This window comes from Gracilinanus agilis, chromosome 3 (genome assembly GCF_016433145.1).
Source record: "Gracilinanus agilis isolate LMUSP501 chromosome 3, AgileGrace, whole genome shotgun sequence".
Taxonomy (NCBI): Eukaryota; Metazoa; Chordata; class Mammalia; order Didelphimorphia; family Didelphidae; genus Gracilinanus; species Gracilinanus agilis.
The window spans coordinates 95860608-95873707 of NC_058132.1; the positions used below are offsets into that span (position 1 = coordinate 95860608).

Here is a 13100-nt window from a genome sequence, read left to right on the forward strand (position 1 = left end):
AGCCAGTGGGCAGGTGACAACCCAACAATTGATGCCCAACAACTAGTACCAGGTTCCAGTTTAAATTGAGCTCCTTGGAGCCACAACAGTTATTGAAGGGACATCTGACTCTCCTGCCCTCTAGGATGCTGTGAATTCCCTAGGACCCATAGAGAGGAAGATATATGCTACAACTTACTGATCAAGCAAATGGAATAAATAGGCTTCAGAATTCCCTAAAATATGTTTTGATATAGATTAGGGTCTGTGAACTTTAAAACAAAAATTAAAAGGCCAGTGATAATTCAGTAGAATTAATTTCCTTTGCAATCCTATGTATTTTATTTTACTCATTTTAATACATTTAAACATTCATATGGAGAAGGGGTCTGTAGACTGTATCAGATTGCCCAAGGAATCCATGACACAAAAAAAAGTTCAGTTTAAGAATCCCTTCTTTAGATTTTTAACTACAGATACCTTTTCAGGTCACAACCATGAATTTTAAAAAATCTTCTCATCTTAATTCTAGGTCACAGCAGTGACTCCTGCCTCCAACCCCATTGTTGGTGTTCTCTTGTCAACCCAAAACAACCGATGCTTCTCAGCCCCTGATTTGACTGTGGAAAAACGGCTACCATTCAGTTCTCTCTCATCTCTGTCTTCCTTGCATAAGCCAGAGCGATCTATTAGTCCTGAAAGCAATGACAGCATCTCAGAAGAACTGAATCATTTCAAGCCCATTGTCTGCTCACCATGTACCCCTCCTAAGAGACTCCCTGATGGCAGAGTACTCAGCCCATTGATCATAAAATCAACACCCAGGAATTTGACTAGAACCTTACAGAAGCAGACCTCTTATGAGGCTAGTCCACGGATCCTTAAGAAGTGGGAACAGATCTTCCAGGAACGACAGATCAAAAAGACCCTTTCAAAAGCCACCCTCACTTCCATGCCTTCTGAAACAGGGGAAGACTTCCTAATTCCTGAAGTTGTCCATTCCAGCAAAGAGCAGCCAGGGCTGGCTTTACATGTGAGACTCTTCAGTGAGCAAGTAAGCTCAGATCATCCTGCTCTTATCATCCCAGAGCCTGATTATTTTCCCTCAGTTAGTCAAGCAAAGGTAGAAAGGGGAATTGGTAGGAAGAGCAGTGCCAAAATCCTGTTGGAAACTGACTATTCCTTGGAACCCAAAGGGAGAGCAAATGGAGCCATTTTGGATAGTCAGGGGTTTGAGGGATCTGAGACAAGCACAGACTCTGATCTAGACAAATCATGGATAAGCACTGATGTGAAATTCACAACAAGGAAAATTATGACTATTAATCCAGCACTGCCTGAGAACAACACACTTGGTGTGGTTCTCAAAACCACAAAAAAGCAGCTGAAGACACTGAATCATTTTGAGTTGCCTAATGGCAACTGTGACATGGTAGAAGCTATCAGTGATGCACCACTTCCTCCCTTACGCCGTGGCCGGAAAAGACACTGTAAGACCAAGCACTTAGAGCAGAATGGCTCCTTTAAGAAACTAAGACAAAATGTAGGGGAGGTGGGTCTAACCCCTGGGGACCCAGTGTTTCAAGAGATGGAGCAGAAGCTTCAGCAGGAAGAGGAAGATCGGCAGCTGGCCCTTCAGCTCCAGCACATGTTTGACAATGAAAGTAGGATAGTGAGCAGGCGGAAAGGAGGTGCTGACCAATATCTCCTACGGTCCAACAGCACTACTGGTGCCAAGTAGCACTTAGGAATGATGTTGCCTTTTCCCTAGAGGCCAGTAGGTTGGTTCATTCAGAGATCCTCCAGTCCACTTTTTCGGTTAGGTTGAATAATGAGGACACTCTTAATTATGGATCTGAGCCTGGGCCTGATACTCATTGTCAAAGGGATCCCTTATCCCTGCCCCTCTTCTGTGATGTGATCAAGTCCTTTCAAGTAGGAAGCCCTCCGTACTGCAAACAGTCTGGAGAGTGTTTGGGGCCAAAGCTGGCAGGGCCAGGTTGGCCTGAGCCTTGGGCTGGCCATTTTCAGGAGCTTGTGGCCAGAGTTTGCAATTCCTCCCCTTCTCTACACACACCCCCCCTTCCCCTACCCCCAGCTCTCTCTCTCTACACACACACACACACACACACACACACACATTTTGATGATTGGGAAAAAAATGGGCTAGCTTTATTAGAATACCTGACCTCTTTCATCTTTCATCCTGGCTTTGTTTAAACCAGCCTTGCAGATAGAATGAATACTGTTCTGAACAGTTAATTGATAATTTATTTTTCTTTGACCTTAAAATTCATTATTTGACATTTCCTTCCTTTCTAGATCTCCTCCTTCCCTTCCTTTGTCCCAAAATGTATATCTTTCTAATTGTGTTGGCTCTTAACTAATTATAAAATACCAATAGCAAACTTTTTTTAAGCACTACTATATAAAGAACATTGTCTTTTGGCTAGGGAAGATGCAGAGTTTAGATAGATGGTCCAAATTCCTCAAGGACCTTATAATCATGTAGGACTGGATAAAATGAATTTGTAGTCCCATTACACATACAGCTTGTAGTTTCAGAGCATCAAGGGAGCAGCAAAGGCTAGTTAAGAATCATCCATAAACATTAAGAGTGAAAAGCCTCACAGCTTTCCCAATTTACAGTTCTCCCTGTCTGTGAAATGAGAGCCATTCTCAGTGACACCATGGCACTTGATTCTCTGCAAGGTTGATTTAACTTAGATTTTCAAATATGATTAATCAGTCAAAATCAGATAATGATATTTGAGTACCCATTGGGCACTGTTGCAATGAAGTAGTTGATTAGATTGTAACCAAGAATTCTGATATCTGTGACTCTTTAGGGGTCCATTTTTCTCTGAAGCTCTGTACTACATTTCTTCTGTCATAGTAGCTGGTGCTTTTCCCCTTCAAGACTCACCCTAGCTTAGAGATTAGTGTTTACTTTCAGTTCATTTCTTTTTTTTTCCCTATATACATACAAAGTGTGACTTCTAAGTAATGCAACTGATGTTTATAAATTAATATATCCAAACAAGTCTTTATCCTCATCAAAATAGCTTGGGATACTGGTGGTGTTTAGTATTCTATGGAATTCTTTTTGGAAATTACCTTCAGAGTTTATAGCAGATCTCTCTCTCTCTCTCTCTCTCCTCCTTCTCTCCCTCCCTCCTCATGGTTGCCATATCTTCTTTCTTTGAGGGTAAATTTGATCTTTGGATATAGTTAAAGGTCACATTCAGCCAAATCTGGTAAATAAGGCAGCGATCAAGTTGAATAATCACATGTTCGGATTATATGAAGTATTACTAGGAAGAGATGAGAGTGATGTCTTTGGATAGCTTGAAAATCAGCTCTAAAGGCCTCAAAAATTGTAGCAATCTCATTGGAATAAGTATATAGCCTTCCAGAGGGTCTAGATTGAAGGACATTACTCATTTGGATGACTAAATTCTAGTATAGTTGTTTTTAAAAAATCAGTTTTATTACTTTATGGTCATGCTTTGTATGATCTAGGTCCACCTTCTTACTGGTGATGTGTTACCTTTTTAAAGAATACTTGAGTCACAGAGTCCATGATGAAATAATTGGAAGTGGTCTAGAAAGGACAGAAAAGTTGGCCCTTCTCTCTTTTCCTTATTCCCCCACCCCCCAAGTACATACATATACTTAGAAAAAGCCATCAGTTACTGCCATTAGTATACTTCCACTCTGCCATTTTTAAGTATTAATGGAAGATTAACTCTGTTGGTAGCAGCAAATACACATATTTTTCCGTTTTATCACTTTATATCTCCAAAAACCTGAAAACATTTTTCAGTTGGGACTCACTTTTGTTTAAAAAAAAGGAGAAAAAAACTAAAAAGATAAAAAGAATATTTTTAATAGATAAAGCTATATATTTTCAATATTTCCCTGAATTGACACTCTCATTTTGAGAAATCTCATAGCAACGACAACAGATGATAGTTTTGGCAATAGTGAGCAAAGTATTTCCTGTTAAGCCAATGCCTCAGGTCCTGGTATGGTCTCCTAGTCTGGTACTTAAAGAATGGCATTGGCATCAATGGTTTGGGAAACATAACTGCTGAGGAGAGTTCACCATATGTAAGTAAAATGATTGCACTTGAGCAGATTATATTCCCTTTAGGGAGGGGAGAATCTGGGAAGAATATAACCAGAGACCCTGTCTGAATTGTCTGTATTTTACATTGCTCTCTACCTTTTAAAACAATTCCTTGGAAGCTGAAGCTTGAACTGTTTCCTTTCTGAAACTTGCCCCTCATTCACTTGACTGGTTTATTGTGAATTTACTGCAAAATTGAATTGCTGACCTGAACTCTCTTTTAAGAAAATGAAAAGTAAACCAGACAGAAGATGGGGAACTTTGTGAACCAGAAATGAAAGAAGTACACTTCAAGAGGAATCTGTTTGTCACAGATCAGCAGAGTTCAACTCATCATGCAAGTTTCCCTCTTCCGATAATTCTACTCCTGATTGGGAGTAGGGGATGATTTTGATCAGAAGTCCAGAAAATGTGAGACTTGCAAAAGGTGCCTCACTGGCCAAAGCTGGGAAGATACTTGGGGAGAGTGCCCATGACCTGTTGATTGTATATGTTGGAAGAAGTCATTTAGAGCCCTGTTGGGCTGTCACTAAATCAGGCAATTATGTGTTCTGTCACTGGCTTGTTCTGTGATTCCTCCATTTTTTCTTTCCCTAAGCCAGGCAAACAGATCTTTGAGAAGCAGCTTGATTTTCCTCATACCCTGAGAAGAAGCATTCCTGATAATGCCATCTCCAGATATATGTTAATTGGACTTTAAGAAAAGATACCCTCTTTGATTATAGCTGCTTAATGGTTGTCTAATTGAATCCCAATGACTAAGACAGCCAACATTTTGCCTGGGTGACAAAGTGATGACTGAAGATTATACTCTTCAGCTTTTGAATGTATTTGTGACAAGAGGGTTTGTGGATCTTAGGGAAAAATCTGTTCTTTCATAGGAGTGATCCTGAATGGGTCAGTTAAGGACATTATATGGCGCTTTGCACATAGTAGGTGCGCAATAAATATTTGCTTTGATTTTATTTGGACAATTTTCTTGACTTTGTAAGCTCTTTTCTTAGTAAAGAATGGAATTTGTCTTCAGATGAGTATAGGTATTACCTAAGCTTCATTAACAGGTTGATTGGCTTCCAAAAATGGAGTAGGAAGACAGCAACTGCAGAAAACTCAGGTAAACACAACTACATAAGCACACAAAACCATGTGGGATCTGTTATCCCATAACTAGAGTCTACTGATGAACGTGGGAAGTAGTGCAAGACCAGCTCCCCACAGATTATAGCTTCAGATAAGTGATTGAAATACAGCCCCAGTCTTGTCATGCATTTTCAGTTTTATAGGTTCAGGTGAACATATGGGCTGAGATGAGAAGGGAGGGAGAACAGAGCATGCTGTTGCATTATTGGGTATGCTGTGAACACAGATTAGGGCAAAGGCAAGGACTCAGAATAGCTTCCATAACAATAATGGCATCTGGTTCTCATCTTTTAGTTATCTCATATGAATTTGTGTGACCTCTGATTTCTCCCTGTGGCATCCAACTGTAAAAATTAGTTTTATTTGTATGTTATCTCAGAGAGTGAAAACATCCAGGGAAGAGAGACTACTGTGGGTCACTGTAGTGAGCTAGTAACCTGCTATGGTTCAGTTAAGTAAATTTTAACAGAAATTGGTTCATGTGGCACTCTAGTTCCAGGCTGTCCTAGTTGCTTGAAACCTGATGATGTCTTTTAATATATAATTTGTTGGTTAAAAGAGTAGTAGCTTTGGGATTACCCAATCCCAGATAACATATCTCATTTTGGTTCTAATCAGGACCTCAAAATGTAATAGCAGCTGGCATTTATATAGATAACACTTTAAGGTTAACAGTTTGTGTACATTATCTCATTTGAGCTTCAAGACTACCCTATAAGAGTAGTTTCTATAGATACTCTTCTCCCATTTTATAGCTGAGGAAACTGAGACTCGGAGACATCAAATGACTTGCCCATGGTCACATAACTAGTAAAAGTCAGAAGCAGGATTTGACCCCAAGATTTCCTGAAGTGTAGATCTTCAAGTCTAAAACTGTCCATTTTGACATGTGTTTCTCATGGAATGTTAGAACTGAAAGGGGACCTTAGAGACACTTTATTTTACAGATGTGGAAACTGTGACTTAGAGAGGGAGGGGAATTGATTACTCAACCATATAGTCCTTGAGTTGTAAATCCAGGCTGCCAATCAAAATCTTAATTCTCAAGTGTTTGTTTTTTTCTTTTTATTCTACCACATTGTCAGATTCATACTTAGTAATTAGTGTCTTAAAGAGATCTATTGATTTTCCTTCAATACTTTGTGTTAGTAAAGAGAGCTATTAAAAAGAAAACTTTGATTAGGCACCAATCAAGTAGTTGCTAGGGATGGCAAAAACAAAAATGAAATAATCTGATAATGTAAACATTACCTACTATGTGCTAGACACTTCTAATAATAGGGATACAAGGAAAGGCAAAAGAAGTTCCCTCCTCTTAAAGAGCAAACAGTCTAATTAAGGGAGACTATGTACAAACAAGATATATACAGGATAAATTGAAAAAAGATGAAAAAAGAAGATGGTAGCATTAAGGGAGACTGGGAAAGACTTGTAGAAAGTAGGATTTTAGCTGGGACTTGGGAAACAGTGGAGATAAAGGAGGGAGAATCCTAGGCATAGGGACAGCCAGTGAAAATGCCTAGAATAGCAAGATGCAGTGTTTTGTTTGAGCAAAGAAAACAGTGTCTAGGTCACAGTATGTGCAATGGGACGGTGTGAGGGGCTGATCATTTGTTCACAATCACAGTTGGAGTAAGTAGGAATAGCTCCAATCTACAGTCCAAAGCATTTCCTCCTGTATCAATAAGTCACTAAAAAATCTTCCTGCCAGCATTGGTTGCCTCTGCTGACAGTAATCAGGCATTACTTTTTAGCTATAGGTGAAATCTGGATATGAAATGGAGCTGGTTGACCTTGAACATGAATGCCAGGTGTACAAGGATGTCTGTTTATACAAACATTCTTCAATATTTGTTTTACTGCTGGGAGATGGGCTTGGAGAAACACTAGAAAAATAAGCTCCTAAAAAAAAAACTTGTGATCAAAACACTGAGAAGCCAGAGGTAAGCCAAGGGCAGCCATGACGAAGTTGCCACCATTACACATGTAGGGACAATGAAAATGGGTCTTTGGGTCTACTCTTTCATTCCAGCCTTTGTTCAGTATCAGCTGCTAGTATATCTGTTCATCTCTTCACTGTGAGCTAAAGTGATTTCCTCAGGTCACACAGCCAATATATGTCAGACAGAACTTAAATCCAAGTTTTCCTAGCTTCAAGAATGGCTATTTGTGACTCCACATTGCCTTTTCAGGGAAGTACAGCCGTTAAGCACCTACTTTTTCTAAAGGAGGGATACCAAAAAAAAAAAAAAAAAAAAAGGGTAGGTGAATATTTTTTCTGGAGTTTCCAGTCCAGGGGAAGAACAAGAAGTACGTGAATAATCATGCTACTAATACTAAGAAAGGAGAAATGCAAGAAAACCATGCAAAATGCTATGAAAAATTTGAGGCAGTGGGGAATCAACTTGATCAAATTAAATGCCAAATTTGTGTAAAGTACTGTGGGTAAAGTACTTTATCTACTATAGTAGATAAAGAGAAAGTCCCTGTGTTTTGCTGTTGGGTTACAAAACATGTCTTAGAATAGTGTGTGGAAAACAGCAACAATTAAAGGGATTAAGGAAGACTTCATGGAAGAATTGAGCTTGTGTGAGCTGAGTCTTGGAGGAAGACAAGAATAATGAGTAGCAGGTATTAGAGAATGAATTCTAGCCCCTGGGGAAAAAATAGGATTGCTTATTCAAATGCAATGACAGTGTTAAGTTTGGGGAACATATATAGTTCCTTTTGGCCAGAATGTAACATTTATGAAGGGGAGTGATGAAATAACAGAAAAGTAGTTGGGAATCAGATTGTATAGGAGCTTAAATTTCATGTTCGTTAGTTTGCCTTACCATAGAGGCAGTAAGGAACTACTCATAATTTCTTAAGCAAAGAAGACTTTATGGAGGAGGCTTGGTAGAAAAGATTTGAACAGATTGAAGTGGAGGATGGGGGAGGGTAACAGTGGAAGTCCATTCTAGGTATTGGGAACTGTGTGAGCAAAGGCTTAGAGATGAGAAAAGGCAGGATAAGAATAAGAGCAAAAAGGTAGGCTAGTTTGAAAATGGATTTTTTTTAACCTTTACTATGTATTACTTCCAAGGCAGAAGAGTGGTAAGAGCTAGACAATGGGAGTTAAGTGACTTGCCCAGGGTTGCACAACTAGGAAGTGTCTGAGGCCAGATTTGAACCTATGACCTATCTCTAGGCCTGGCTCTCAATCTACTGAGCCACCCAGCTGCCCCTGGATGGAATGCTGAATATGTAAAGGATCAAAGAATTGAAGATCTAAAAACTTCTAGAAATAGAGTATGAAGTTGAAGTCAGATTATAGAAGACCTTAGATGCTATAGTTTATACTTTATAGGCAATGGGGAAATACTAAGGAAAAACTTTCTAAGCATAAGGGACTGGACATGATGAACTGTAAGGTCCCTTTTAGCCCTAAATCTGTGATCTTGTGACTATAGTGATAATTAGACCATTGAGTCAGGGAAATTACTCAGTAGTATGAAGTTTGCATCAGAGAAGAAACAGGCAGAAAGGCTACTATTTTAGTAGGATGCTTCTAAAATTAAATCCTGGCAAGAAGAGATAAAGGTTTGAATCAGGGTGGTTGCAATGGGAGAATAAAGCAAAAGATGTGAGAATGGTAGTGAGAGCAGAAACAAAAGAACTTGTCTAGTTGTAGGATGGAAGGAATTGAAGATAATTCTAAGTTTTTGAGCTTTCAATGCTGAAAGATTGATGGTGACATTAACAGAAAGAAAAATTAGGGACATGAGTAGATTTAAGGAGGAAGACAAAGAGCACTACTATTTCTGGAGTCAGAGGATCTAGATTCAGGTCCTTTTTTTGATGCTTACTTCCTTGGCTAAATCACTTAACCACCCTAGGCATAACAGTTTCCTCATAGCCAAAATGAGAGGTTTGAAGATAGCTTCTTTCAGTTCTGGATCTGTAGACCTCTCAAATTTTAGCTTGCATGTCTAGGTGAAAATAGTTCATTTGATGTCTTTGCATTTCAAAGTTTCTATTCAGATCATTTCATCAGGAATGCTAAGAAGACCTCTTTCATTCAAGATCTTTTTCCTGTTTTATATATATCTGTTTTTCTGAGTAAGTTAATTTTGATTGATAGGTTTCATTTATGACCTTCTGAAATTTCATACTACTTTATAGTAGTGGTTCCTTTCTTCCTGGGTAGTCACTGGCAGTATTTTTTCCTTTGGCTTGGAAACTCTGGGTTTTGTTTATCATGTTCTTGGGAGATTTCATTTTGGAGTTTCAGGAGGTCACCAGCAGATTCTATTTGTACATCACCCTCTGGTTCTAAGAGATGTGTATAGTTTTATTTCTTGAAACATGATATTGGGTCCTTTTTTTGGTTATGACTTTTTGATAGTCCAGTGATTCTTAGATTTTTCTCCTAAATTTGTTTTCCAGCTCAGTTTTACCTTTGCTATCTTTCATTCTTTTTCTCTCAGTTAAAAAAAAAAATCTTTTAACATTTCTTATTGTCTTATGTGGTCACAAGCTTTATTTGGTGATTACTTATTCAGGGAGTTTTTTCTTGTGAAAGGTTTTATACCTCTTGTTCAGGTTGTTAATTCTCTTTCCAAATTGTCCATTTTTCATTCTCCCATTTTTTCCTCTAGTATTCTCTTTTTTTTAGCTCTTTAAAATTTTTGTTTCACTTATCCCAGAAATTCTAGTTGAACTTGTGTCCAAAAGGACATAAGCTTTGATTAAAGGCTTTTACTCTTTGCAGCTTTGATTAAAGAAGTTTTAGAGTAATTCTCTTCTTGGTTTGTATCTTGAACCCTTTATGGTGAGACTTATTTTTTTTGTTTTTTTATTCTTTCAGCTTACTCCCTAACGTCAGACTTTATATTAGAGACAAAATCTGCACACTTCTTGGGGGAATATCTATGCTGAGCTGAACTAAGTCTTCTTAGTTCTTTTTTTGCTTTTAGTGGATATTAAGCCAAAATCTCAGGGATAACTCAGACTTGGCAACCTGAAAACTTATAGTGCTCCCAATGTGGCATGATCTTCCAGGGCAAAGTCTGATCATTGCCCTCCTGATTGGAGCTCTGCAAGTTCCTGGCCTGAATCTGGGTCCACCCAACAGTCCTGTTGTATTAACCTGTTTGGAACTTCTGGTAGACTGCTACTTGACCCAGCTAATCTCAGCCAACTGGAAAGTTCTTCCTGTTTAGAGGGACAGAACTACAGGTTCCTCTGGTTATTCTATTGCAAGTTTCAGACTGGTTGGAGGTTAGAACTGTGACCCCACTTGGCTCTTAAGGTCAGAAACATACAGCTTGCTTCTGAACTTATTTCATGATCAGTGCATAGTCGAGGGCTCCTGACCACTCATCATGGAGATACCATTCCCAGTTGTAAGTCCCCCTCTCTGCTCTGAATCTATGATCTGGAAATAGTTAGTGACAGCACTGCCAGTTGGCACCTATTCTCATATCCTCTACAAGTTAGGGTCTACCTATATGGTTGTAATAATTAAAAATTAATCTTGGAGGTTTATATTAAATTTATAAATATTTGTAAAAGAGAAAGAAAAATATTACCAGGTCTTTCTAACTACCATAGTCTCCAGGCTATGCTGCTTCTTTAGGTCCTGCATTCCTCCTTGGCCCTGGCACATGGTCAGACCAGATAAATTAAGACCAGAGAATTTTCATTGAAGAAGCAACATGAGCCAAAAAAAAAAAAAAGACTACAAGTTCCCACTCAGCCAGACTCTTATATGGCCAATGATGTTATGCCTAGTTGACTTTCTCATTGGGCAGTCTAGGTAATGTGTTCTGATGTCCAGGTGTGTATCCACACCCTGCCACTCATCATGTCAGGGGCTTTTGCCCACTCATTCAGGGAGTCGGGGCATTCAGTTGGCCATGCTGTCTTTCCCCCTCACTTGACTTGGCATTCTTTCTTACTGCACATTTTCTACATTGTATTTCTTTTACCATTCCTTATCTACCTCATAAAACCCTCAGAATAAAATTAATTATTCATAATTAGATCCTAAGATTTTATTTATTTTTTCTTTATTATTGTTTTGATTTATCTACTTTCCTTACCTTCTGTCTTCACAATTATTATGTCTTAACCCTTTGAAGACATTAAGATTTTAAAGGCTGGGGCAGCTGGGTGGCTCAGTAGATTGAGAACCAGGCCTAGAGATGGTAGGTCCTAGGTTCAAATCTAGCCTCAGACACTTCCTAATTGTGTGACCCTGGGCAAGTCACTTAGCCCCCATTGCCTAGCCCTTACCATTCTTCCACTTAGTAGCCAATATACAGTATTGACTCCAAGACAGAAGGTAAGGGTTTAAAAAAAAAAAAGATTTCAAGGGGATGGGACATCTGCCCATTAGAATGTTAGCACTTTATCATTGTGTAGCTTTCTGATTGTTTAAATAAATCAAACATTAGTTTTCTCTTGACTCTTCAATTTCAAAGTTCTTATTCACCTCCAGTCTTTTACATCAGAAATGCTTAAAAATCCCCTCTTCCATTAAACAATCCCCACCCCCCCAATTTCCATGATTCAGCTCTGTAGTGTAAATTTTTCTTGGTTGTAATCTTATTTTAGTTGAAAAATATGTAATCTTATTTTAGTTGAAAACTATGATGACCCTGATAGTGATCTTCAGTAGTTAGACTCCTTTTTGTCTGCTTGCAGTATTTTTTTCTTTGATTTGGAAACTCTGGTTTTGATTATGAAATTTCTGGTACTTTTCCTTTTGGGGTTTCTTTCAGAATTTTTAGAGATTCCATTACTTGGTTATAAGATTCACTACTTTCTGTTCTAAGCTATCTATTCTCCTTTTATTTTTTCCCCTAGAACTGCTCCTCTTTCTTCTGTTCCCCCTTCCTCTTTCTCATCCCACTCTTCTTCTAAAATTCTTTTCTTTCCTTTCAGTTTTTGTTTGCAGTCATTATGAGTTAGAGTTTTGGTATTTCTGGATGTACAATAATTTATTGTCATCAATGTCTTCTGTTTGGTCATTTTTCCAGTCTTAGTTCCTGATTTGAGGCTTTATACCAGGTCCAGATTCTGCTTCCTGCTGTACTTTTGGATGTGGAGATTAGTTCTGCTTGCTCTTGAATCACCTGGGTTTATGCACTAATTTCCACTTCCTGGGGTTAGGGCTATCCAGAATGCTGGATATTCTGGGCCCTCAATGGTATTTCAAGACAGAGCTAGGGACCTTGTTGCCCCTGAGGAAGTCCTGGTCTAAGCATTGCTGAAACTTCAATGATTTCTGCTCCCTTTCACTTTCAAGGTACATTGTGGGTTTCTGACCACTCTGGGGTTTTCTTGACATAGCCGTCTAGTATTTCTGGCAAGTCTCTGGTCATTCTGAGAGGCTTTCATCTTTGTGCTGATGCTGACTTTTTTGTTGGTCTCCTTTCCTATTTTCTTTGGCTTTAGTCTGACTTTCCTTTAGGCTTTTGACTGCAATTCTGGGGTAGAAAAAGTCACACGTGAAAAGTTTTTCATTGGATTTCTTTATTATTTTTCAGTCTGGTGTGATTTTTAGGTAGTCTGCCTCTTTTTTGGCAGCCATCTCAGCTGAGAGTCCACAGAAATTTACTTTCTAATGGAGGAGACAACATGTATATAAATAGGTCCTTAAGGAACATATGCAGAAGAGATGGAAGGTAGACTTAGAGAGGAAGCATTACAAAAGAGGGAAGGGGAAATTAGTAAAGATTTCTTGGAAGAGGTATTTAAGTTGGACTTTTAGAGGTTGGATAGGAATTCAGCAAGTGAAAAAATGAAGGAAAGACATGTCAAGCAGAGTAAACTATGGGTAAGGCTTCCAAGTGGGAGTGTG

The 13100-nt window shown here is 38.7% G+C and overlaps 1 protein-coding gene across 1 annotated transcript in view; it reads left to right on the forward strand.

Annotated features, from left to right (window-relative positions):
- Positions 1 to 1720, forward strand: part of RNF169 (ring finger protein 169) — a 111605-nt gene extending 109885 nt beyond the window's left edge. Inside the window, exon 7 of the mRNA XM_044668143.1 lies at positions 512 to 1720. Within this exon, the coding sequence (XP_044524078.1) occupies positions 512 to 1720 (1209 nt within the window). The remainder of the gene's footprint in view (positions 1 to 511) is intronic.
- Positions 1721 to 13100: the final 11380 nt, after the last annotated feature.